This window comes from Mirounga angustirostris, unplaced genomic scaffold (assembly GCF_029215605.1).
Source record: "Mirounga angustirostris isolate CCGP_5_RB_7025 unplaced genomic scaffold, mMirAng1.0.hap1 SCAF_13, whole genome shotgun sequence".
NCBI classification, from domain to species: domain Eukaryota; kingdom Metazoa; phylum Chordata; class Mammalia; order Carnivora; family Phocidae; genus Mirounga; species Mirounga angustirostris.
Window position 1 is genome coordinate 98,247,983 of NW_026991721.1, and position 25,284 is coordinate 98,273,266.

Here is a 25,284-nt window from a genome sequence, read left to right on the forward strand (position 1 = left end):
CAGCTTATGCTTAAGAGAGTTCTTTTTTAAGCATCACCGTTCAAAGCAGAATGCTAGGGAAAATGGCCGCCTGGCTATTAGAGAACCTGCCGGTAGCTCAGGCTTAGCCACGGTTGGTGAAATGGTAAGTATTCTGGCTTTGGATCTTCTCGTTGTCTTAATTCCATCTTAATTCATATGAAGGAAAATGCACACCCTTTAACAGGCCCAGGTGGGCCATGTTTCGAAAGGCATCGCCATTCTTCCTGCCCCAGAGAGTACCCACAGTGTTACTACCTGTGTGTTGCCGGGGTCAGGAGGTCAGAGAGAGTCCCTGTCTTCTCCATGCTGCGCACTCATGTACCCCCCTGGTGCCATCAGTTAAATACTATGGGTGTGGAAGAGTCAGCCACAGCAGTTGTAACTGTGTGGCTTTATCTTTTTTGGACTGTCTGAAACTCTTCTTCAAAATGAGTTTCACTGTCTCTGATTTCTATCACTGAGGGAGGAGGGATGCCATCCATCCCCTTGCTGGTACCCAGTGGCCCTCATACCGCTTGACGTTGCTTGCCTGGGAGCCTTGGAACGTCCTCTGCCTGGGAAAAGGTTATGGTTGCACCATGTCTACTAGACGTGCAGGATTTCCTTAGGTAAGGCCTTCCCCAACCACTGTGTACAGGTTCCGGCCCCAGAACATGTAAGAGTAATCATTCCATGAGGAAAAAAACCAATTTTCTTTAAAAGATAACTTTCCCACTTCATTAGGTTACCCCAGGAGACTGCAAGATCTCTCTGAGCTCCACGCCCCAGGATACAGGACTTCTTTTAAAACTCTGAATATCTAACTCATCATTCTTTGTGTGTAGACCCTCTTTATCGCCCTAGATAGGACACCTGTCCTTTACACTGACTTTCTGGAGATATTCTTGGTTTTCACAGGAGTCGGTGAGACAGGCATGACGAACATCCAGAGTGTTCCGTGGAAGAGGAGGTTTATGAAATAGGAAAGTAGATCCCCTAGTCTCCGTTTTCTTCACCTTTCTAACCCATCACAGTGAGGCCAAGAGAACCTCAGAAAAAGGCAGTAGTGAGGATTTTTCTGACCGCTGTTGATGAAAACATCAGTGCCTGCACTTAAGGTCTTCTGAAAATCCATCAATTGGCTGTTGTGTCTCTAAACTCTGCTCTATCCAGGCTGCTTCCTAAATCCTTGTCTGTGTGTATTTCTGTTTCAGTTCTGCTAGTTCCTTCTGCTGCTTAAGTAGAAGCTTGTTAGTGTAGTGCGCAGACTCCTCCCACTTTCCGCCTCATTGCTAAGCACAGCGAAGATGCTCCTTCCTACCTGATTCCGGGTCAGCCACACTCCCCACTTTCCGTACCAGGAGCTAGGTTTTTAGGTTTCATGATTTCTTGCCGCTTACCCAGCTGTAAACTGTATTAGGCTTGAGCTCTCAATAGTAGGTTTCCATGAAATTTCCTGTGAATGGCCCTTTGGGTGTCCGTGTGAATTACACCTCCATTCCCCCACTGCCCTTTGCAGGTAGTCGGTTTGTCTTTGCAGAAGGGGCCCAGGGATGAGCCAGCCCTCACTACCTCTCATTCTAGAGGGTTCCGTCTCGGTGGCTGTAGCTAGCCAGGTCTATATTTTAAGGCAGGGGAGGCCTTTCTCGCTCTGTAGAAACACCCCATTTCTCCACAACATGGAACATTTTTCATCTGTGGCTGGCCTCGCACTAGCTCAGGCTGGTTTTTGTTTTGTGTTGTTTTTAAGACCTTTCATAGACCCCCCGAACTCCTCCCCCCTCACTCTCCGCAACACAGCAGAGGCCCCCCGCTCACAGCTTTCAGCCTTCACCCCCACCGAAAGCTTCTTTGTGTCCTCAGACAGCTACAACTCACTGTTACCACTGTTCCAACCCCAGAGACTCCATTTAAGAGGAAATTTTCAAAACAAACAATGCTGTATTTCTGTCCATATCGAAGGTGCCTTTAAATAGGGGCTTGTCTTGGCTTCTGTCTCTCTGCTCCTGGCCTCGAGGCTCCAGGCGATGTACGATGAGCTCCCAGATGCACGGTAGCCTTTCAGCACCAGCACTTGAACCCTGTCCACACACAGACATCTGTGGCCGTGAACACCTGATTCTCACTGGCACACCCAAGAGTAGTTAAAGTAAAATTGCCACTAAAGCAACATTGTAGGATCCGTTGCCTTAACGGATATGATCTTCTAGGCTTGCTGTGTCTTAACAAGCAGCCTTCCATATATTTATCTTGCCTAGAAAGTACACTCGTGGATTTTAACATTTGCTTCTTACTTCAAACAGATTAAAGGTTATGGAGCTGAATGATCCTGTGTCCCGTTTTAAAGGTCCAGGCTATCCCTGAGATTTAGATTGGTTCCTAAAAAATCTTCCAGACTGAATCTTGACAAATGGATAGCTAAATTTCCAGTCTTCTTCTTTCTTGCACCACATTACAGCCACCGTTAGCCTTAAAAGCTGCAACAGCTAAATCCAGTGACAGTAACATAAAGCCTGAGCTTTTAAAAAAAAAGAAAAAGAAGCAGCCCACAGTCTTCCATTTCTTTTCTCCCACTCAGATGCAGTAACTGAAACCCATTCCCCAGGTCAGAGTTTCATTACAAGGAAATGCACAAAAGCAATAGAAGAATATTTCTAAACTCGAAAGGTCATAGTTGATTTCTGATTTCTCTGAAAGGAAGTGCTCCAGCGTTCTCTTTTATCTTCTGTAACCAGGGTAATCAAATTGTTCCCCTTGTTAGACAGGCAGACCGTCATTGAGTCCTCAGTCGCCTGACTCCCTCAAAAACAGGTTAAAGTTTCGTCCTGGAGACCCTCGAAAGGAAGAAACTGAGAGCCCAGGCTGACGTGATGTTGCCATCGAGAATCCTAGACCTGATGGGTGGGAGGAGCCGGCAGCTCTGTCTCTCATCCCACGAGCGTGGAGCAGGTCTCCTGACCTTCGTGTGAGGGCACACACACGTCTAGCGGTAGCTTGATCTAGAGGGGGAGTTTTTGAAGGCTCTGGAGTACTGAAAGGAATATTTGATGTCAACTTGCCCCGTCAACCTTGTTGCAGCTTTGCAGCCATTAGGCCGTTAATTCATTAGAATCTCTTTCTAAATTAAAAAAAAAAAAAACCAACCATTGGAGGGATGGAATTGAAATGGGAGCCATCCAGAGCCTCACTGTGATTTGCCGTGAGCTTCTTGGGGGTCTCTTCCATCTCATGCACGCTGGTATTCTGATCAGGTACCTCTGTTACAATTAGGGCAATTGGCAACCCCCTGCTTTTTTTTTTTTTTTTTTTTTAATCACATCAAGTTGTCCATGTGGTCTCATTCACAACAAAGAAATATGCTGTGGTATTGAAGAGCAAACCACATCACCCAAATTGTCCCTGGAGCCCTCTGAAAATACAGAGCCGGCCAAACCACCCCCTGGGCTCCCGAGTCCTTCATGCAGATTCTGCTCCAAAATCAGAACCTTTGCAAAGCGAAACCTACGGGGGGGGTTTCTTTTGTTTTGTTTTGTGTTTGGAATTTTCTTTGAAGTTAGTTGACTTCAGGTATGAGGTATAGATAAAATTACCTGTTTCTGGGCCGGTAGCTTTAGCCCCTGCCTGACACTTGGATCCAACTTCTTCCTCTAGTCATCTTAGGAAAATAGTTGGTGTTTCCCTCCCTAGATCACATGGGTATTGTATTGTTTCTGCTCTGTTGTGTCCTGCGTTAGCTGCTTGACGAGGAGTCTACCTTAGAAAGCACCACAGCACTCAGTTATAAACACCCTCAGCAGCTTCAGTAGGAAATTCAGGCCGGGGGGGGGGGGGGGGTTCAACCTGTGGGTCACTGTGCATGTGGCTGTCATAAATTAAAACATTAATATCACTTTAGAATAAGAAATGAATAGCTATAGGGCCAAATCCTGGAACACATTTAAAAATCCTTTCACGGGAATGAAATAGATCGTTTCTAAATGAGTTTTTTCTCTTTTTTAAAGTATGTATCCAATTAATTATTTTGTGTTTCTTGGAAAAGAAAGCAGCACTGTTCTCCTTGGTATCTAAGCTCTCCAAACCCAGTGTACCTTGGAGAAAGTGAGCCCCACCCCCAGGCCCACATTGTTATTTTGGCTTTCATAGTCTGAAATCCTAAGCCGTTGTGTGTGTAAAGTGTATCCAATCCCATAAACGTGAGTGCAGTCCTTCTTCAGAGATCCTCACAGAGTATGCCAAGTGCGGGAGGCCCAACACCATGGCACGTGTTTTCAGTTTCTTAAATACAGAGGAAAGAAGGACATCTGTGCTTACGGCAGCCTGTAACGGGACCACTGACATGACAGTAGAGAGCCTGGCTTTACCTAAAGCCACTCTTTAGGCATTCATTCAACAAATACCAAGCCCCCATAATACATAAAGCATTATGTTAGGGCCTGTGGAGACAGAAAATTCCTTGAGCCCCTTAAAATGTGGTAGAGGGACTAGGTTCTCGACATCAGAGCCCAAGAGCAGGAGGTCCTCTGCAGTGAGGGCTGACCTTGTGGCCAGGGCAGGACCGGGGAGAGCATCAGAGGAGAAGTAGTTTGGTCTGCCGTCAAGGAATGCATGGAATGTGGGTAAGAAAGGACGGCGTTTTAGAAATTAAGCATGATGGCCCAACGTTACTTCTAGCATCCTTCTTCAGTGTGTGTGTGTTTACGTTCTGGGCATGTATTAAGCCACTGTTGCTGGGACATACACAGCTTTCATTCTAGAGTATTTACTAAATTCCCTTTTTTTCTAGAGTTGGCTTCTACTTCATTAAGACTGTGTATCACTCATCCTTTCTGAATACTTACTGATGGGCCAGTGTGCCCAGTAACAAGAATATTATTAGGGCTCTAGTAAAATACACGTGAGCCCCCTTTTCAAGTTTTTGCCCCCAAATTGCATGGCCTTTCTTTTTCATACTGTCTCCAGTGTGTACATTTTTATTTTGCTGACAATTATAGGCCCGTTACAAATAGCATCATAGCCAACCAGCTCTTGACCATACTGATTTAGGAGGGAACGGAAGCAGTGAGAATGCTACAGTGACGAAGGTCACCTGATTCTGCCTTTTAAAGAAAGGAAATGAGAGATGGGAACTGAAATTTCTTTGTTTCTATTGCTTCCATCATAATTCCCATACTTTTATGTTCCTTGTTTAAAAAGAATCCAAGAGATAAAGTCTTGACACGTTTCCATACTAAAGATTCATCCACAGTGCAGAAAACTAGCATCATACAAACGGGTTTCTCGGGCTTAGAAAGTGATTGTTGGGGCTGTCTTGATGGTGGAAAGGGTAGGACTTGGAAGGACCCAGCGCTCCGGCATCTAACCAGAGATGACTAGAAGCTACCACTTCTAGAGCCCCGTCCCTCTCCCCCTTCGCCCTTGTCGTCTGCTCTCCCCTCAACTGTGCCTTCCCTGCTCTGCCCCTCCTTCCCACCCAGCCTTCACCCACCCCAAGGGAGAGGAGTGTTCCTTGTTAGGTGAAACCCCTGTATGGGTTCCTATAATTTTCAGAACATCTGGTTCGCAAATGAAAAGATCTCAGGGGCACAGGAGCTGAAGGGGAATTCAATTAAGAAAATCCATTGGCTCCTTATTGACTTTAGTTAAGAAAATAAACTCGGGGAAAGTGTATTAAAATATGTCTGGACTGCTTAGTACGCTTCCATTTAAGCTTATGACAATCAAAATGGGAGAATTTAAATTCTTGACAATTAAGCTCTGCTTTTGAGCAGATTGGGTTCTCTGGGTTATTACACTGTGCATTTTTTAATGTACACCCTACTCACACACACCCCAAAATGCAGTCTTGCAGTGAATCTGTGTGTCATAAAGTAGGAGCACCACAGAGCAATTGGAGAAGAGAAAGTATTTAAGGTTGTGAATTTAATTTTGTTCTAGGATTTTCATTTTCATTTATGGCACCTGTTGTGTTTGAGACCATGGACTAATTTATGGATTAGTTTTAAACCCCCAGTCTGTCACACTCAATGAACAATTCTAAGTTGGAGAGAATCCATATGAAAGGATTAGAATGGGCCACAGCGGAGCTTACACATGACTGTTTCAACTGAATATTGCCCAGCTGCCTCATGCAGCAATTTTTTTTTTTTTTTTTTTTTGGCTACTTGGTTAAACGGCTACTGTCTCTAATCTCACACATTGTCAGAGCCTTTTCATTTTGTAAATATCTTATACTGCCATGTGAAATATAGGTGATGTTTAATTTACTCAAGATAGGATGCCATAAACCGTTTGTATGGCCGGGAGACCGAGAAGTCGATATTTAGTGAGATGTGCATCTTTCAAATAGTGCAGGGCCTGCCCTTGGGTACCTTGTTTGATTATACTCGTAAAACAGCTAGAGAGTGACTGTTAAGGCCGTACACACTCACTGGGTTTGCAGGAACATGGGATTGTTTGTTTTTTGTTTTGTTTTTTGTGGTTGTTGTTGACCATATAAAGTGTACAATAAATTTGCCCATATTGTAATCAAAATTAAAATAGAGACAATAGCTCAGCAAGGCCTTTTTAATTCCATAACCCTACAGCGCCTTAAGCCCAACTCCACTCTTCGTGACCTCTTTTTCTCGGAGGCCTGGCTCCGATAAGTTTCTAAAGGTAACAGCAAGATGCAGTTGAAAACTAGTCTTTGTTAGGACGATCAGGTGCTCTCATTTTTCGAGCTAATGATAACGTTTCTAACTTACATTGGAAATTTACTCTTTGCATTTTGCCCATAGACTTCGAATGTTATCAAACAATGGAGTGACCCCACAAGTTGATGCACAGGGGTGGGCTGGCACATCTCGCCGGTCTTCTGATTAAGACACCCCTAATAAATCCTGCTTCACAGAGCGGCGCTCACTTCAGAGCCAGGGGTCTGTGGTTTCTGCATGAAGTCATAATGCAATTATGAAGGAGAATTAGATTCTGTCACAGTGCTGTCCTGCGGGGAGCACAAAGTCACTTCTAAAGAATTTTTTTTTTAATTCTTTACTTGAAATAGCCTCTGTTCAGATAGCACACCAGATGCTCTTAGAGAAATAGAATCAGCGCCTCCCCCAACACACCCTCAAACCTCCTTCGAAGTCTGTGGCCAACCTGTGTGTCTGCTGCATTTCTCTGCTCCCTGGCTGATCATGGCTTTGCCATTTCCAGCTGCAGTGACTCGTGTGGTTTGACTCGAACATGTGTTTGCTTTTAACTGTTCTAGAAGATGTTTCCACCCCCACCCCCACCCCCGGCAACCTCCCCTTTTGGGTACAATTGATGGATTTCCCAACCCCCGAATGGGGAAGCAAGCTGCACTGTGGACTTGGCTCATTCATTTTTTAGTGCCCACATAGAAGCCGACGCCTGGGGTCACTTAGTTTAGTTTCATGATAAAGCGGACAGCATGGCGATGTAGGAAGACAGTAAATCGAGCAGTCAGCGGCTCATGCTAAGATACGATTTTTGAGGGCTCTAACCTCTAGGCTTCACTCCACCTCCTCTCTTTCATTTTATGCTACTTATTTACCTGCTAAAATTACAGCCTATGAGAAGCGCTACTATGAAAATAACCGAAGTGTTTCTTTTTTTTTTTTAATTTTGGAAAAGAGCCAGTGCCTATCCATAAAATGTACCAGCGTGCATATAAATGTTTCTGTACAAATGTGCATTTGATCTTGCCCCTTAAGTTGAAAGCACCTCAAACTAACACTTGACTTGGATGTTTCAAGTAAGGAGATGTGTCTACTGTGTCATGACGATCTGGTATAGCGATGTTTCAGCTGTACAATTTTTGGTGTTATTCTTTACTGCTATTTTATGCATACAGACTTGACTTGTAAGTAAGTATTGTGTTCTTATGCGGTGTGTTTTATGTTTTTCTTTCCTTCATCAGTTCTTCAGAAACTCAGCTATAAGTTACGTTAAAGCTGCAGTGGCTTCTCAGACTGCTGGTTGATTCTGGCTCCTTAGAAGGGCTGCCATTGTTTTGATGGTTAGAGGGTCCTGAGGAAAGCGTGCCAACTGAGGGGGAACACCGGTGTGAATTCATGTGTCCTGATTTGCAGATCAGAAGCACCAGGCTCGTTTGAGCAAAAAAAAAAAAAAAAAAGTTTGGCATTCCATTGCATTTAAACATTGCCTGTGTCGAGTCCGGAAGAGTCTTTGGAGTCTCTAGAACTCGTGAAAATAATTACCAGCTTAAATAGCTGTGTTAAGGGGGGTGGGGGTGGGGACAGGTGACTACTTGCACTTTTAATCAAGAACGCCACCCCAGCTAGAGATGACGAGTCCATGTCACCATCCCTTTCTGGCCAGAAGGGGATAGTGGAAGGAAACATACTGGAGAGGCGTAGAGCTGAACACGAAAGCATGGCCAGATGGGTTGACTTGGGAATGAAGTTGGCCACAGGAGTGGTGTAAAAAAAAAAAACCGACTGGAGAAAGAATGTCATCGTGCATTTTGTTAGATATTTATCCCACTTTCCCTCTAGCCAAAAAGAAAAAGGAAATTTCTTGAGCCCCTTGAGCCATTTCCTGTGAAGAAGAGCCAGGACAGAAGGCCTGGTTCGAAGCCCAGCAGGAGGGGGAAACTTGAACGGCGTCGGAACTGGAAGAAGAAAGAGGCAGACCACGGTTTCTTCCGCGGCAGGTGCATCTGGCAAGGCGAGGGCGGCCGTGTGGTCTTCTGCTGCGGCCGCGAAGGCGGGGCTCCCGGCAGCTCACCGCGGCCAACGTGGTGCTGCCCTGGGAGCAAAGGGATGGCTGGATACTGTCATTTGTGGAATGTCACGTGACTGGAAGTGGCGTTTGGCAAATTGCTGTGGACTCGGGTGTGCCCATGGCAGTCTTCTGCTCCTAGGTGGTAACCCAGCGGGCGCTGCGAAGCGAAGACTGGATGCCTGGTGGCCGGGGGGTGGGGGTGGGGGGAGGGGGCTGTGCATACAGAAACTTACCGGGGAACCTTTAATATGTTCATTCCCATGGCCTCCCAGCCCATGGCACTTTCCAGCTGAACACTGCCAAAATAGTAACGTGGGATGGAAAACTTGAGCTCACATGTTCGTCTGCAGGCATCTGAGCGTGAGCCGTAAAAGGATCCTCAAAGTGCGACTGAGTCAGTGATGCCTAATGGGCAGTCGTGCAGCCCAAGTGCCCTCGTGGGCTGGCTTCCGACAGAGGCAATGTTTGAATGTATGAACCCCTTGTTTTGCCAGCCTGCCGACCGAGCTCTCCTGCCCTAGTCCTGAGGCTGGATGCGCTCAGAGCCACCGAGTCTGCACTGGTGTTTCTCCTCACTTTGCATGTTCCCCTGACTATGGACTAGCAAGGAGCTGTGTCCTGGCAAGACCCCCCAGAACCACAGAATTGACTGTTTTCCTCACTGGCTCGCAGCTTGGAGCTGAAGGCATGTCTTAAAACAGTGCAACTCACTTCAAATGCTTTTTGCTTTTCATTTATTATTGCTTGTCACGCAATGTTCTTTGAAAGCTTGCTCATATATTATCTGTTCCATTTTTTTCCATTTTCCCTTTTTTTGCATGCCGTTCCTCCTGTTTCCTCCCTTCCTCCAATCCTCTGTTCCCGTCTGTAGACACGGCAGCGACGACAGAGCCAGCAGTTCACGGTTGGTATCACGTTACTGTTTATCTACTTTCTCAGCACTGCTGAGAGGCAAGGCAAGCCTGGGAAAAAGAGAAATGCAGTCTTCAAGGGAAACCGTGTTTCGAGTAGACTGATCTCATGCATAGACTGTAATTTTGAAGGCTTGAAAGGATGTCGAGTCTTGTCATTTCTGTTGTGAGTTCGGCACCCGTGGTGGCCGTCTGGGATGAGGCCAGCGCCCGCCGGGCTGGGATGCAGGAGATCCGGCTGCACGCTGCCCTTCTGGATAGAAAGCCACTGGACACCGAAATACGAGGGACTTCAAAAATGAATATTGCCCTAAAAATCATGGCCTCTGGATTAAAGGCCCAGTTGCTTTCTTTGTTTATAGGCTAGAGTCCCAGGTACATTTGGAAGAGGGGTCATTCATGTCACTTAGTAGTTGAGTCTGTGAAGGACAGGTGAGGGCAGAGGGTAGTTCTGTTTAAATTCATGAGGCCATCGATCTTCTCTTAATTATGTTCCCAATCATAGCTACCTCTGCAGATGCAGGCCAGTTCCATCTTAATCTCCATGTGTGCATGCAGGCTTATGCTAGCTAGCATTGGGCGGGAAGCCTCTGCAAACCAGGAGTGACACCAGATGTAAATTTTAACAGCTAAGTGGGACTCAAAAAATCATTTGTTTGCGGGTATCTCGTAGGCAAAATACTAAAAAGTTGGTTATGTTGTAACCAAGAAGTGATTAAAAAAGAAAAACAAAACGGCCATAGGAATGTCCTTTTCTCAATTTCATCTCCAACTTACAAGGTTGGAATAAGTCTATTAACTTTTCTGTGTCTCTCCAATCAGAAAATTAGAATCATGTTTCATCTATATATGACTTTATTCCCTAACTCTAACCCCAGTGATATTGTGCTTGGAGAAAGAGAGGTTAGTTAAAAATCGGGCTGAATTTTAATAATTGAATTCGAGGGAATTTTTTGGTAAAGGACCTACTGAAATCACTTCGCCCATTGTACAGGGTTGGAATCCATCATCTAAGTGACCAGGGGTGATCAGCCAACCCTTTACTGGCCCTGCATCTTTTAGCAAAACATCTCTTCCTAGTGCAGACTGACTTTCTCAAAACAGACCTACATGTGAGGACTTGGCAGTTAGAAATCTCTAAGCGAAACCCGTCCTGTGTGAGCTGTCCCTGAAGGTCAAGCCTTGATGCTTGGCACATCATCCCCCTATCTGGACTTGCCTGATGAGGAATTCTGAGAAAGCAAAGTGAACTTAGGTTTGGAGCAATATCTCCCTCCCTACGCCCCTCCCGCCTTACCTGGCCCTTTCCTGTCAGCGGCACAGAGGGAAAAGGTAAAGGGCCAGATACACTGGCAATCATGAGAAATCAATTAGGTATAAAACCCCCACTTTCTAAGGTAATGCCCCGTAGTGCTTGCTACAGCTCAGACACTGCACTCCATTAAGCTTAGTTATTTGTAGGTTTCATCATTAATTGAGCGCTTCCTGACTTTTATCGATTAGTCTCAGAGCTTCAAGGCTACTTTAATGTCATTCAAGAGATTTTGTTCTATTCTTTTTAAGATGCTTTAAGTTCTGAGCCTCCTATAATTGACTCCAGGGTCAAATGTAACCGTAAGATTCCTGAATTCTGTGAGATCTTTGAAGAAATATTGATCATTTATCTCCTAAGACTCCAGAGTTCTATTTGCTAGGTCCCTTCGATAAAATCCATGTACTTACGTTACTCTAATGGATGTAGGTCTTGGAGTCGGGTGAGGTATTCCAAGTAGGAAATATGTTCCCTGACCTGAAAAATGAGACATTAACTTAGGGGCCAGTCATGGTCTAGGACATGGTTTTTGATCAGGTCTTTCTTCCTGGAAAGAGAGAAAGGGATGGTGATCTCTCTTTTGTGATATACAAAGAGACAATTGGAATAAGACTTTCTAGCATTCCTGTGGTCGGAAACCGAGAAGCAACCACTGCCTTATTAGTTAAGGACAGCATTTGAGCCAGGATACACCACTAGGATGTTGTTCACTGGCTGGTAGCACATGAGAAGTGGCTCAGAGCCAAGAACTGTTGGGGAGGAAGAAAAAGAATGCCCCCCCTCCCCAAACACACACACTATTCCTTACCAGCAGGAGGAGAGAAGTGATAACTCAGGTTGGGCCCCCTATGTAGTACATGTATAAACACATTCTCCTAGCTTGTCTGTTATCCTCATAGCATCCTACCGCTGTCTGGAACAGCATACTCTCCAGCCCACAGCAAAAAGCTTTAATGAAAGCCAGAGTAGTATCTAGACTCTTCCTTGACGGAGGGGAAACAGTCTTCAGATCAGTCGTCAGGGTAGAAAAGGTGATAGGATATGGTGGAAACTATAAAGCAGGGGACCCGATTTCCAGAGAGATGCAGATCTGGAGCCCACTGCCTTTGAGTGAATTATGGCTAAAACTCAGCTTCTTCAGTTTAGCAACCTTTTGACTTAGGCGCACTTGAGAATAACCTTGAGATGTTCATGAGAGGGATCTGGGCCTAGAAAAATGGCATGGTCGGAGAACTTGGCAACTCAAATGACAAGACATATTAGGTCAGCCTGTCGTGGACACTTTATTGGTCTTAAAAGTGTTCATACTGGAGTTCCTCCTGTAGTTCTCTTTTATAAAAACGAAAAAGAATAATTTATAAAAAGCTTTCCCTTTGAAGACTCATTAAAACACTTTATTCAAGCTTGTGTTGCTAGAGTACGTATGAAGTATACCAGTTATTGCTGTATGTTGATCATTTGTTCTTACCAATATCTGATTGGAATAAGCATGTATTGGAAGGTTAGAAGTGCATGGGCATGATTCAAAATCAAATGGATTTTCTCCAAAAAGAAACCAAGCAACAATCAGTCACAATGTGTTTTTAAGGATCTAATTGATGGTAAATGTAAAAGGGAGTGTAAGAATGGGATTTTTAGACTAGGGTGACCGAAGGGATTTTCTTTAAATAAGGATCTTGAGCACTTGTGTTTTTGGAGCTCATCCTTAAGGCCTGGTCAGGAAGAATCCTGTGTTATGTGTGCATGTTGAGCAATGCAAAAAACACTCTGCCAAATCCTGATACCACGTGGTCTGAAACTGATGGCAGAAATGCATGAGTGACTTAAAGCACGGATGGTGTAGTTGTTACTATGATTATCGACGTGTGGGTGCGCGTGACGGTTTTTGTTTGTTCAAATGTGGGCGCTTCTCTGTGTCTTGTGCCTTGTTCTTTTTCAGCCCTGTGTGTACCCTCTCCCTTCCCCCACCCACCTCCCCTGTGTGAGGTTTTGGGGGACCGCATGCCCATGGTCTGGAATAGTGCTTGTGCTTTTGCTGCACTGCGATCAGCTGGCTTCCTCTGGGTTGGAGGTTCTCTCTCCTCTCCCCCGTGCCCCTCCCCCCTCCCCCCTCCCGTTTCATGATTTTCTAGTCTACCTATCCTTTTGCTTTCCACCTCTTGACCTATCAGAGGCTGATGATCTCATGTATCCCAGATGAGTTTTTCAATAGTTTTCAATTCAGTATGTAATTATGGTAAGACTCAAACTGGGAACCCCCCTGAAATAATTTTTCACTTTCGGTTTTGGTTGCAAAAATCTTTGGCCTGTGCCAGATACACGCTCACACCCTAGTCCGCTGCCCTTAGGTCCCCACCCCCCTGAAGCTCCCTTTCCCCGACTTGTAAAATTTTACAAGCAGTGCAAGCCTGGCTAGAATCCTGAAAGCACATGAAATTCTTATCTTAACTTCCTGTTCAATTGCGGGGTACTTCTGAAGCCCATCCGAAAGACAAATAGCCAGCAGTGCGCATTATTACAAACTCTATGTCCACCATGTGTCTGTACCTCTCTGCACATCTCTCTCTATGATATACCACAGCGGCTTTCAAAGGCTGTCATTCAGTCAAGGGACTCTGCAGACATTGTATGTTCTACTCAAGAACAGAGCTAAAGAGGTTTACGAATGGCTGCAGGACCTGAAGATTGTGTTTCAGCCTTGATATGCCGTTTGGAAACAATGTGCTACTGTTTCACGGCGTGAACCAAATTTCTGCTAATGGGAAGAAGGGACAAACTCTCCACAAAAGCTGACAAAGCAGGAAGAACAGGATGACTGAGCTTTTAGATTAAAACTACCGGGGGCGTCTGAACTCTTATGGCTGGTGATGGAAGTAACAGTTTCCATAATATGGCCAAGTGATCAGATGTATGCCGCTTAGGTAAGAAAGAGACCATCGCCTACTTTTTCCTACTGGGAATGGTACTGGAGCCAGGGGGCTACGTTTTTGTTTCCTTGAGGTTTTCTTTGATCATTCTTTTATGACATTTTCTGGAAAAAAAATTTAAAAAAATGAAACCCTAATGAACCGAACCCACAAACATTGGAATTTTGCTTGACCTTTACCTTGACTTTATTTAACTATCTCTAGGATTTCTTGCTGTTTCTAATGTTTGAGGTTTTTCTTAACCACACACCACTTTTAGAAGCCAGCGATGTCTGTTGGAAAGGGGGAATAGCAACAGCAAAGACAGGAGGCCCAGGGTATGTGCAGCCCACCCTAGACCACGACAAGCAGAACACACGTCTCCTCAGAAGAGACCATTATCGTGCCTGCATGAAATTACCACGCTCAGAATTACTTGCTCCAAAAAAAAAAAAATCCCACATGGACCAATAGTTAAACTTTTCACTTGTTTAACAAAGTTTAAAGAAATTTATTGGACACATTTTAATTAGAAGTGACAAGAAAGGTCTTTAACAGATGATATGGAAGTTTAAAGAGAAAAACCAAGAAGGGATTTCCCACGTATTGTTAAATTGTGAAGTTTCCTTTTGGAAAACATTGTCTGCCTCATAAAATGCATCTTTGTTTCTTTGAGAAAATAAGAGGTGTATAATTTTTAACATGAAAGAGGACTACCTAAGTCAAAGCAATTCTAGGAGGTAAATTTTGCCTGTCCTCCCTTGTACACTCAGTGCCTCGGTACACTCTTCCAATTATATTTATTCAAAAATTATCCAACTATGGCCGAGCACTGTAGATTCATAAAATACAACAGTAGTGCAAAACCAAATTTAATGCCACTAATCGAAATGGCTTCCCACTTTCCGATGTAATCTGAGCGGCAGATCCAGATGATTTGGTGTATTTTAACATTTATGCCATTAAAAATGACAGTTTCATCTTTAATGAGGTGTATATCAACTGTCTGTTGCTTTTTAATGGGAAACTTTGCATATCAATGATATTTCATAAACATATTTGTCTTTATTTTTTAAAATTAGCTTTCTAATGCCATCCCCAAGGAAGCAGGCTTTCAGCAGTAAAGCTGCCTACTTGGAACATCCTTGTTTAATATGGTTCAGTGGGTGCCAAGCACGTACGTAGAATGCTTTGATACTCACTGGGCCACGTAGAAGTAAGGGATTAGCCTTCTGAGAACTGCAAATTCATAATTAACTACAGAGGAGTACTTTATGTTGCCTATTTATAACAACTATTCAAATAATTGTATTCATCAGTCTTTTTACAATGGATAAAGCCAATTAGAAATAGGAACACTTTCAGCCAATCAGATTTCAGAACAAACGGATAGCATCCCTACTCAGTTACCTCTATAATCGATTGCATTACTCACTGCTTTCCCTTTTGTTGCCTAAATCCGTAGTTGGGGCACATCCGCGCACTCAAACCCTTCCATCTCTAATTGGCACCCGCCCTTGAACACTGACGCTCAAGGTTTGCAATGGAAATTCTTCAAGAGCCGATACGATGACTTCCTTGTCACGGCACCAGCCTAGCTAGCAATATTCACTTGGCTTCTTTATAAAACAACTTACAAAACCCAAGCTTTTACTGACCATTCCTACATGATTGTTTCTGTTCCTTTGGGTTTTTGTTTTGTTTTGTTTTAAATAGTGCGATCAGTTTGACATTGCTTGATTCCAGAGCATTTGTTTCATGCTCTGGTTGGTAGTTCACTGAGCATCACTCCCACATCATTCATTCAGCAAATGCTTGCTGAGAGTATACTCTGTGCTTGGCTATAAGAGAAGGGAAGGATGAAAACTAAAGAACCGCCCCTCTCCCCGAAGTCTTGCGGTTTTATAGGCCCACAAATATTCTTCCAAAATGACAAATCCCGTTAGAGAAGCGTTAGCAAATTGTGCAAATTAGAACACCCAGAGCCTTCAGACAGGACTTTGAGCAGAATGTCAAGCAACAACGGGTGGAGGCCTCAGATTGTCTCACATTTTGTGGTGGTTAATGATCTTCGTGAACGGAGCAGCCTGCAAGTAAAGCATGAGTAAATGGAATCCATCCCCTAGCCAAGCCTCCCGTTGTCTTTCTATCTCCCTCTACCCCTCCTTTAATCCAGATGAGAGCTAGCTGAGAGCTGGCCAGCGTTGGTGGTGGCTCGGTGTAGACCCTGCAAGCCCCCACCAGATTAGCTCCTGACCTAACTGCTTTCTCAGCTTTGAGGGTTTCATTTTTCAGGAATACCACTGATTTTTTTTTAAATTCTCCTTTTTAAAAAGTCATTTTGCGAATCAGATTTTCTGATGAAGACATAACCTGCAATCTGTAGTTAGCAGATGCTGTACCATTTTGAAATAAGTGATCCAAGATCGTCATAAATTGAGAATGAAATGTATTTGTCAGTATTGGCAAAGGATTTCAATTTATGGTAAAATGTGAAATAAAACTTACATACATTAGTATGTAACATCTAACTGTATTTGTATTTAAGAGCCATGTCAAAACATCAACAGCTAACAATCAGGCTTTATTTTTTTTCTTTTTGCATGCTGTTATGAATGAGTGATTTTAAACATTCACCTTCATGTTTCGTGTGCTTTGAAAGCGGAGACTGAGGAATCTTTCTGTCTTGATTGTGTATCAATAACAAAATGAAATGATTGGAGAAATGTACTTATGGATTAATGCATTCAAGCTATCCAAAAAAGAGAGAGATAGCAAGAGATTTGGCTCATGTTTTTTTTTTTTTTTTTAAGAAATTCATCCTCAGTTCTTAAGTGTTTTGTTTATGTCCCTTGAGGAACGAAAAGAAAAACGATTTGTTTTTACTTGTAAGGCCTTACTCAGTTGCCCAATTCCGCAGAAGAACTGGACAGTGAGGACCTCTCAGGTAAGGGCTAGTCATTAGGTAAGGCACTGCGGTGTCCAACCTGTGGGTGCCCTGTCCACTTCTACAAAACGGCCATTTGGTTTCCTGGGCAGTTAACTAGCAATTGTGGATTAAAGGAAAACGAATTTTTACTAACACTCTCTTCCTCCTCACCCCCTTCTTTCCCCTGTGCTCATGGCATGTATATTTCACATTGGGACTGAGGGCATCACTGCAAGGGAGGTCAGCTCATCTTTGCATTGTACGAAGGCCACTGTTTTCAGTGGCGTAAAAATAATTTTTATGCTCTGGGTGTGTAACGGTTCAAGAGAAATGTTTCGCATTACAAAGCAGTTTAAGGATGTTGGATTATGAGAGAAGATCTTTATTTTTAAAAGGAGAAAACTACTATTGACCATCTACTTCTGTAGAATAGACTTGAAAAGCCACGTCACAGTTATCTTAGAAACACGGGGGGGGAGGGGCAGGGAGGAGGGGGGGGCGATTGTTTTGTCACATACCGTGATGTAAACTAATTATCCACCTCAGACCTTTTTCACAACACACTGAGCTCTTGCAAAAGTAGGTTTCATGCTTGATTCCAGGATTTAGGTGTTACTAATCCAGAATAAGAAGCATATCCTGAAAGGGAGGGGGGGGGGCGGGGAGGAGATTTGGAATGGTCAGAGCTCAACAATTATATGAGCTGCCATGATGTTGTGGGACTTCGCTGCCAACCAGCTCCAGCTCCTTAAACATTTGGATCGTTAATTCCTAATAAATCAATAAGAAAGCCCCCTTCCTCATCACTGTGATGGAGGCACCAAGATGTAGGGCTGTAGATCCTTACTCCAGCCTTTGGAAGGAAGGGTTCCATATTGCCCCTTCTTGAAGAGATTTCACTTCAGCTCCCTTAAATAGTTGATTGTGAGGTGGTGGTCCTTGACTGCAGGTTTCACCCAGTGAGAAAATTAGAGCCACCTAGTCTTTCAAAGTGCAGATTTATCGCCTCCTAGGTGCTTCTGTCAAACTTAAAAAACAGGGAGGGTGGCTTTATGTTTCGATGTAGCATGTCCCGGTTTGAGCTTAGCGGTCAGATTTTTCCACCCAGTGGAAGCCCCAAGAGGCCATATTGGGTTTGCTCACTGCTGTATGCCTGTCATGTAGTAGGCGCTCGATTGATACTTGTTGGATGAATAAGTTCCAAATCCCAGTGAATTCAGATAAATAACTAGAAGATTAGAAAGACAGCCAGCCCATCAAGGGAGTGTTTCATTTTTGCCTCTTAACTGGTGGTGTATTTAGAGAAATTGCAAAAACAGTAGCCTGATTTTCTTTTAAAAGAAGAGATAAGTCCTGCTCCTTGCATAGAATGTAATGCTGGTTGTAAGCAATCTGCGCTGAGTTCGTGTCTTGACCCTAAATAAAACAGCTCTGACACGGCGGCCCTGGCAAGTGGAATTTCTCAAGGATCCCAAGAAAGGACTGAGTCCTCACGGGCCTGATCCCTCTTGGCGTAGTAGCCAGATGAGGATCACTGAGGTAGGCAAAGGTAATTTTTCTCCTCTTTAGGAAAGTGGGACTACGTCGGCCATCCACCCCCTTCCCCAGGCATCATCCATTAAGGAAACACTCCAGGTCTCTCAGCTCTGCACCAAGTCAGATGCAGTCTTGCTGCAGTTCTATCCATCACCCCCGAGTCAGGAGCAATAAACCAACAACTGTTCGTGCTCCTGATAATTCGGTTAAATGAATAATTACGTGGTACCCCCACCCCCCTCCTCCAGGAACGCTGCAGCCCTGTGTTGTTCAGGAGCCATAAGTCTTGTAGAACACTGATGATCCATCAGGCCGGGCTTGGGCTGCCTTTGCATCTGGTTTGATGAACTAATCAAAAACTGATTAGCACCTTTGTTCAAAGGGGATGCTGATTAATCAATTACTATTGATTGTGAGCTTGGCTTCCCTCAGCAGCAAAGAGACATCTGAAGGGAAAAAAAAAAAAACAACCAATAAAAATTGAGCAGCTGTCGTAGTGTTTAAATTTATTAAAACAAAATACATTATTTTTTATGAAGCTGTCTTGAAATGGGTCACTGAAGGGGAGCATATTGATTGAGAAAGGATGAACTTCTCAAATTTCTGTAGCCTAGAGACTGAATTCAATTATAATACAAGACAAACAGGTTAACACCCGTCTTAAACAGCCCATCAATAAATTAGAGTAGGTGTTGCGCATTTAATGCTAAACTGTGGTAATGAATAATATTACCATCCATTGCCTGTTCCATCTGGTAGAGACTTCATCCTTTCCTTATTAGGGATAGATGCTGGATCCTGCATTTCCTTGGAAATAACGATGGTCTCTCTTCTGCCCACCTCCCCCATTCACCACTGCTTCCTCAACTAATGACAATCTCATAAGCAACATATGGTGCTCCATCCTCGCCCAGCAACGCAAGTTGCCCAGCTGATCCTCCTCTTCAATCTGCATTAAAAAAGTATGCTTGTGTGTAGTTCAGTGATTTAATCATTGGCAGACCTGGGGAGCTTATCCAGTCCTACTTTGAACCCTTTCATTTACTTTTTGGGTGTTGACTTAATATTGACGATGGACCCAGAAGAGTTTTGAATCGTTTTATCAATTACATCTGCTCTTTCCTGGTAACAGCTGGTGGTTATTGCCACCCATGTGGAATAGAATAGCTTTAAGCATATTTATCCTTCTATTTTACTTTAAAACTTTAAAAAATGTCTGCACTGCCTCCCTCCTCTCAGCAACGGAAGGGCCTTTGGGGACCGTTTAGCAGAGTGCATTGGTAAATACGCAGTGTGCCAGAGAATGGCCCTCCGGCACTATCAGAGCAATCCATCAGTCTTCTGCTTTTGAAGCGGAGGCACCAAGAAATTCCAGAGCTGTCATGCTTCCCCAAAAGACACGTTTTCCACTCTGGCCCTACAGATGAGAAAATGATCTAGAAAAATCCCACATCTCCCTCACAATCTGTAGAAAAGTATGGGTGGAGGGCAAACTCTAAGTGGCTCTGATAATCCATGCCGGCATGATTGGAAGACTCTAGGTGAGCCGACTAGAGTCCCCTGAATGAAGTCTGAAGGAAACATGGGCTCACAGTACAGTCTAAATGTAGATAGTGGAAGCACTCAAAGGCCTTTGGATCCAGATTATCAGTTCCAGGAGGGGCTGTATGACCATGTGGTCATTGAGAACGTCCTCAGGGTCAGCTGAACTTGCTGGAAATGTGTGTGGAGAAACTCAGTAGACAGAACGTTGCGGGGTAGAGGGGAGTCTTCCTTGCCCCCACCGAAAGCGTGGCCCGGATTCGGCAAACAGGCTATTTCACTTCTGTGATAGACAAGCAAAAATAATAAAGAAAAACCAGCTGGGCTGTGTAGACAAATTCAAGGTATGGCTCATAAATCTCAAGTGTAGTAGTATTTAGCTTGTATTTGTACAGTTCTTTTCAGCTCAGAAAACTCTTTCACAGATGATCTCATTTGCTCTTCTTTGAGCACCACTGTTCGAGCTCCTGCATGTGCTAGGCTCTGGGCTGGGCACCAGGCATGCAGCGGTGAACAAGATCAACCAGGACCCACTGGGGTTCACGCCACAGGCCCCTGCACTCATAGCTACTTTCTAGTGGGGCAGCCAGGCTCACGACACGAGATAATGGTGGCCAGTGGCAAATGCTGTGGAAAAAAATTAAAGCGGGTAGAGTGAACCCGAGTGACTAGGGCTAGGAAGAGGCGGAGGCCAGTTGAGAACAAAAGGTCCCCATGGAAGGCCATTGGGACAGGGAGAGTGAGCCAGCCCTAAGAGGATTTTCCTGGGCAGTCTCGTTTTGCAAGTGAGGAAGCAGGGGCTCCCCAGGTTGAATGATTTCCTCAAGAGGCAGAGGCAGAATTTGAACATGCGGGTCTTCAGGGCTCTGCAGGAAATAGAGACTTTAGTTTAAGAGTAGTTCTCCTTCCACTGTGAACTCTACACTTCCTCTGCTCTGGGGTCTTCTCAGGAATCCTTTTCCTCTTGGACCCCTTTCAATTTCAGTGTGTGCATCCGGGGAATGAGGAGAGGAAAGTCAGGCTCTCTGGAGCCCATCAGGGGTAGAACCACAAGCTGACTGACCTGGAAAGATCTTTTCCGGTATCAAATCAAGCTCTTTCTCCTTCAAAGAAGACCTTCGCCTCGGATGATTTCGGTGCCATTGTCCCATTGTCCGAAATTATGGGATCAGTTTCCCACTGAGATGGTCCTATAGGCTGTGGGAAAGTTTGGGGTCACAAAGGTTAAAACACGTAGAGTTCCTGATTTTAAAATTCTGTTGACTACAAGGCAGTAGACTGAGAAAATCATCTCGAGTCCATGGCAGCTTGGTCATAGCACTCCCAGGATGGGAGTCTGAAGGTCATTGGATTGCTGATCTTCCCATAATCCAACATGCTACTGTTTCCCTCATGGGGAGGAAGGAGGCCATCAAATAGGAACGTTCCTCCAAACTAGAGAGTCGCCAGGCTACAACACAAAATGTGAATTCCAGTTCCACAGGTTGGACACTGCTTTGGGGTGACTTCACCATATTCATTAACCCATCCTCCTCACACCCCCAAATGCCTGAGGTCCCCAGAAGCATCTTTCTCCAGAGAGAGATTCTAGTGGGAAATGTATGTTTGGAAATACTTTACGACTCTGTCCTCTTTCTCAGCTGTATACTCTTTTAAGGAAAACTCTGGTTCCATCCTCCCGTGCCTTCCTGTTGTTCACAATGGGAAAGGCACTCACACTTTGAAGTCCTTATGGAGATGAGGGGCGTGGACTCATGAGCGCACCTCCTGGCCTCTCGGGACACTAAATGTTTGGGAGGATCCTGTCCTGCTCATTAAGGCATTTCTGCTTTGGGGTAAAATAACTAAATCAAGTGACTTGAGATAGGAGAAAAATCATAAAAAATATTTGTTCTCAGTATTTAGAGGACAATAAGTACTTCCAATCCTCATACTCAGATGGTACACCTGAATCATGACCTGGCCCCGGTGGCCTTCAGCCTTGACCCCACAGGGCAGCTGGGCCATCAGTCACCCTGGGTGCCATTCTACAGAAATGGAAAATGGCCTGGTGACTTCAACTCAGCAAGTGTTTAGGGGCCATCTCACCGTCTGAGAGCAGAGTGCTGGGTGTACGTATAGCCCTTACCCCCAGAGAGCTGATAAGTATTTGCCTGGAGTCCATAGTATTAAAGAACTGGGAGAAAGCCGTCCTTGGGCTTTAATATTGCAAATTTAACTGTGACAGCCACTTCTTGAGTGCCTGTGGTAATGCCACGCCCTGGCCCAGAGAGGCCCTCTCCCATTCGACACGCTGGCCTCGCAGAAACGACCCTGTGAGGCGTATGGTTGTGCTCCATGGCTCAGAGTGGCTGATCCACCTGCCTGCAGTCACAGAGCAGAGTAACGAAGCGCCGCTTTTACCCAGATCCGACCACTCTCCAGTGGGCCGTGCGGGAGAGGAGGTCCTAACTCTTCTGCATCTCCCTTTTGGGCCTGTTTCTGGAGGATGATCTATGGGCAGTGACAGCCTACGAGAGCCCGAGGCCTGATCACTGAGTAGTGAAGACGTACAGCCCAAAAGCCTGTGTGCGGAACTTCTCATTTGAGTGAATGCACACCGAGCTCTGGGTGGCAGGAGGAGGATGCTGACTGCAGTTTTTCTTTAAGTAAGCCTAACGTAGCTCCTTTGAAATGTTCATGTAGCTGCAGTTGCATCCCTAGAATTAAATGCAGCTGAAGGGTAGTACTAGCTGTCTGGGATGCTATCTGGGATCTTCATGATTTTCTTGCCTCCTTCCCTTCCCCTTTCTAAGAAGGCAGAACAGAAAGGTTACGTTACATAGAGGCTAGTGTGGTTCGATATACATTAACATCTTAACGGGAAAGCTGTGCATGTACTGTATACATTTACTACTCTCTGACAAGAGAGAATTAAATGTCAGAAGGATTTGTAGCATCTATAATTGAATTGGTGCTGAGAAAAGCAAATCTTAAGGAAGAATAACATATTAGGATTAGCAAATAATGTGGCATTTTGTCAGTGCATGTCATTCAGCGTGTTCCCCTTCGGTAATAAAGTTGTGCTCTTTAAAATGCACACTTATTTGTGTTACCACGAAGGGAGCTCCAGGAGGGGCTGGGAATGAGTAGCTACATTTCTCAGATGGCGCCACGTTTTTTTGTTTGTTCCGTTTCGTTTCGTTTCGTCTTTGAGGTCAGATCTTGGTTTTGCCTCAGATTTGGAAAACCCGCCAGCAGGCTTGTTCTTTCTTCTCGCAAGAAGTAGCAAATGCCATCACAGTCACTAAGCATCCTCTAAGATAGACTAATCCCTACGGTCCTAGGAAGCTGGAGGCAGCATTTCCATTAGAAACACGGATTCTGAGAGTTAATTAAACTGACTTGTCCAGCAAGCCCTCAGCCCAGGAAAAAGGCTCCAACCAAACCAAGTGACAGAACTGTTGCAAAAAGTCAAGAATCTCAGCTTTTTTCCAGTTGTTCGTTGGGTATGGAAATGGCAGAAGGGTTGAACGTAGGAATTGTCCAAGACAGAGAAGCAGACCGGTACCATTAGAACCTCCACCATGTTTTAAATGCTAATTTCTAAGGTGAGACCTGAGGTAGTCTGTAACCTATGGGAAGAATAAACAGGTGGATTTTAGAGGAGTATCCGGCTCTCCCCAAGGAGACAGATAGCCTGAGCCAGGGATGCTTGGCAATGGGAAGGTAAGCCAAGCACGGGGTGGTTGTCATGCCCTCTGCTGTGTGTTTTCACTGTGTATTGTGCTTTAACCGGGTCGTACTTCAGCTCCTCAGAGGTCGGAAACTTGGTGTCCTTTTGGCGAAAAGCCCAGCCCGGGCTGCGTGGTGGGCAGGCCGCGGTTGCCGCGAGCGTTCTGCTCAGTGACGTCCTCTGCCAGAGTCCCTGTCCCCCAGGAGCTTGTCCGGGATGCACTGGCCATTCCCCAGCTAGCCATGAAGCCCTGCCTTTGGCAGCCGAGCCTTCTGGGCTTACCACAGATCCACGATGAAGGCATTCGTATGGCAGTTTCTGTGAGGCGTCCCATGCCAGGTGGCAAAGTAGTAGCCAGAGGGACCGCGCTGTGTTGGAGAGCCCTGTTTTAGCACCAGCAGCGTGCCTGCTGGAGCTCCGCAGGAAGAACGGTTCTGGCAAGTCGTTTGAGAGGGGAGAGCAAGTGGAGAGAAAGGAGTCCCCTGGAGGTGAGGGGAAGGAGACTGAAGTTGCACTAGCCATCTCTTTTCTTGGCAGGCCCTCGGGAACCACTGCCTTTAGAACTTCCCCCTTTATGTTGCCCATGAGGAATAGAGGGGGCCGGGTCACCTGGCCCAAGGTAAAGAGAACCGAGCAGTGGCGGGCATCCCTCTTGGGAGTCCCTTTGAAATGTTTTTGTCCTTGCAGTTTCTAAGATGCTAATGTGAGCCCAGGACGGTTGAAGCTCTGACCCAAGCCATAGTCACCAACTTAACATTCTGCAAGCAGCTTGTAAACTCTCACCTGGAGCCAGGTTGTTCCAGCTTTTTGCCAAAAGAAAAGCCAACTGACGAATACTAAGCAGCTCATGACTGATCTGTCCATGGACAGGACTGCAAGAGGGGACAGTCCTGGCAGGACTGTGCCACAGCCGTGAGCCCGCACAGCCTCTTCCCAGCGCTCAAGAGAGAGCCCCTGAAGCCCGGAACGCTGGCACGACGAGGCCTAAGGTCCTCGGCGTCCCACATGAAGGGACTGGGTGACATTCGTCGCTCCACCCAAACGTGCTTGGTTCAAGGCTGGGTTAACCTTGATGCCAGCAAAATACACCAAACAGAAACATGGCGTTTCCTCTGCACGATGACGGGGCCCCGCTTAGTCCCAGAAGTAGGAGCACTCTCAGTAACACCTGTTACTCGTTTCTTAAAAGAGCAAGAAAACGACCTTCTGAGCCCAAGAGCCGATCACTCTCGCCTGAGGACCAGGCGTGTAAGTGCTTTCCATGCCCACGTGTCCTTTCAGTGTAGAAGCTGGAGGCCGCTTGTAGAGTCTGGCTCTTTGCTTTCCTTCTTTGCCTGATTCAGAGAAGGAGCCAAAAATCCGGAGAGGATACCCCCCCAGGAAAGGTGGTGGAACCTTAGAGTGACAAGGTCTGCACCCCAAGAGGAGCAGGGTCTTTGGATGATGGTGAAAGGTACTTTCTCAAGCCCTGGCGGGAGCTCTCCCTCGGTGAGCGGAACAGGAAAGGCCGGGCTGCTGCTGGACTTGTCAGAGCCCTGCTCCTCCTGGTGGCCCCTACTTCCTACAGCCTCCAGCCACGTGCCCGCTGCCTCGTGGTGTAACGTCTGGTGCTTCTGCTTCTCGCCCTGAGCGAGGCACCAGCCACAGGTGCAGGCCCTTCTGCCTCGTAGTCCGTGACCAGCTTC

General features: G+C 45.4%; 1 protein-coding gene across 3 annotated transcripts in view; it reads left to right on the plus strand.

The window, feature by feature from the left end:
• The window catches only part of CADM1 (cell adhesion molecule 1), a 323,782-nt gene that overhangs the window by 290,403 nt on the left and 8,095 nt on the right, over positions 1-25,284 (plus strand). Inside the window, exons 9-10 of one of the 3 annotated variants that reach the window (XM_045894983.2) lie at positions 9,620-9,652; positions 16,771-16,824. The exons of 1 other annotated variant lie outside the window; for it this stretch is intronic. In XM_045894983.2, coding sequence (XP_045750939.2) covers positions 9,620-9,652; positions 16,771-16,824 — 87 coding nt within the window. The remainder of the gene's footprint in view (positions 1-9,619; positions 9,653-16,770; positions 16,825-25,284) is intronic. One more of the 3 variants, XM_045894984.2, reaches the window with a different exon arrangement.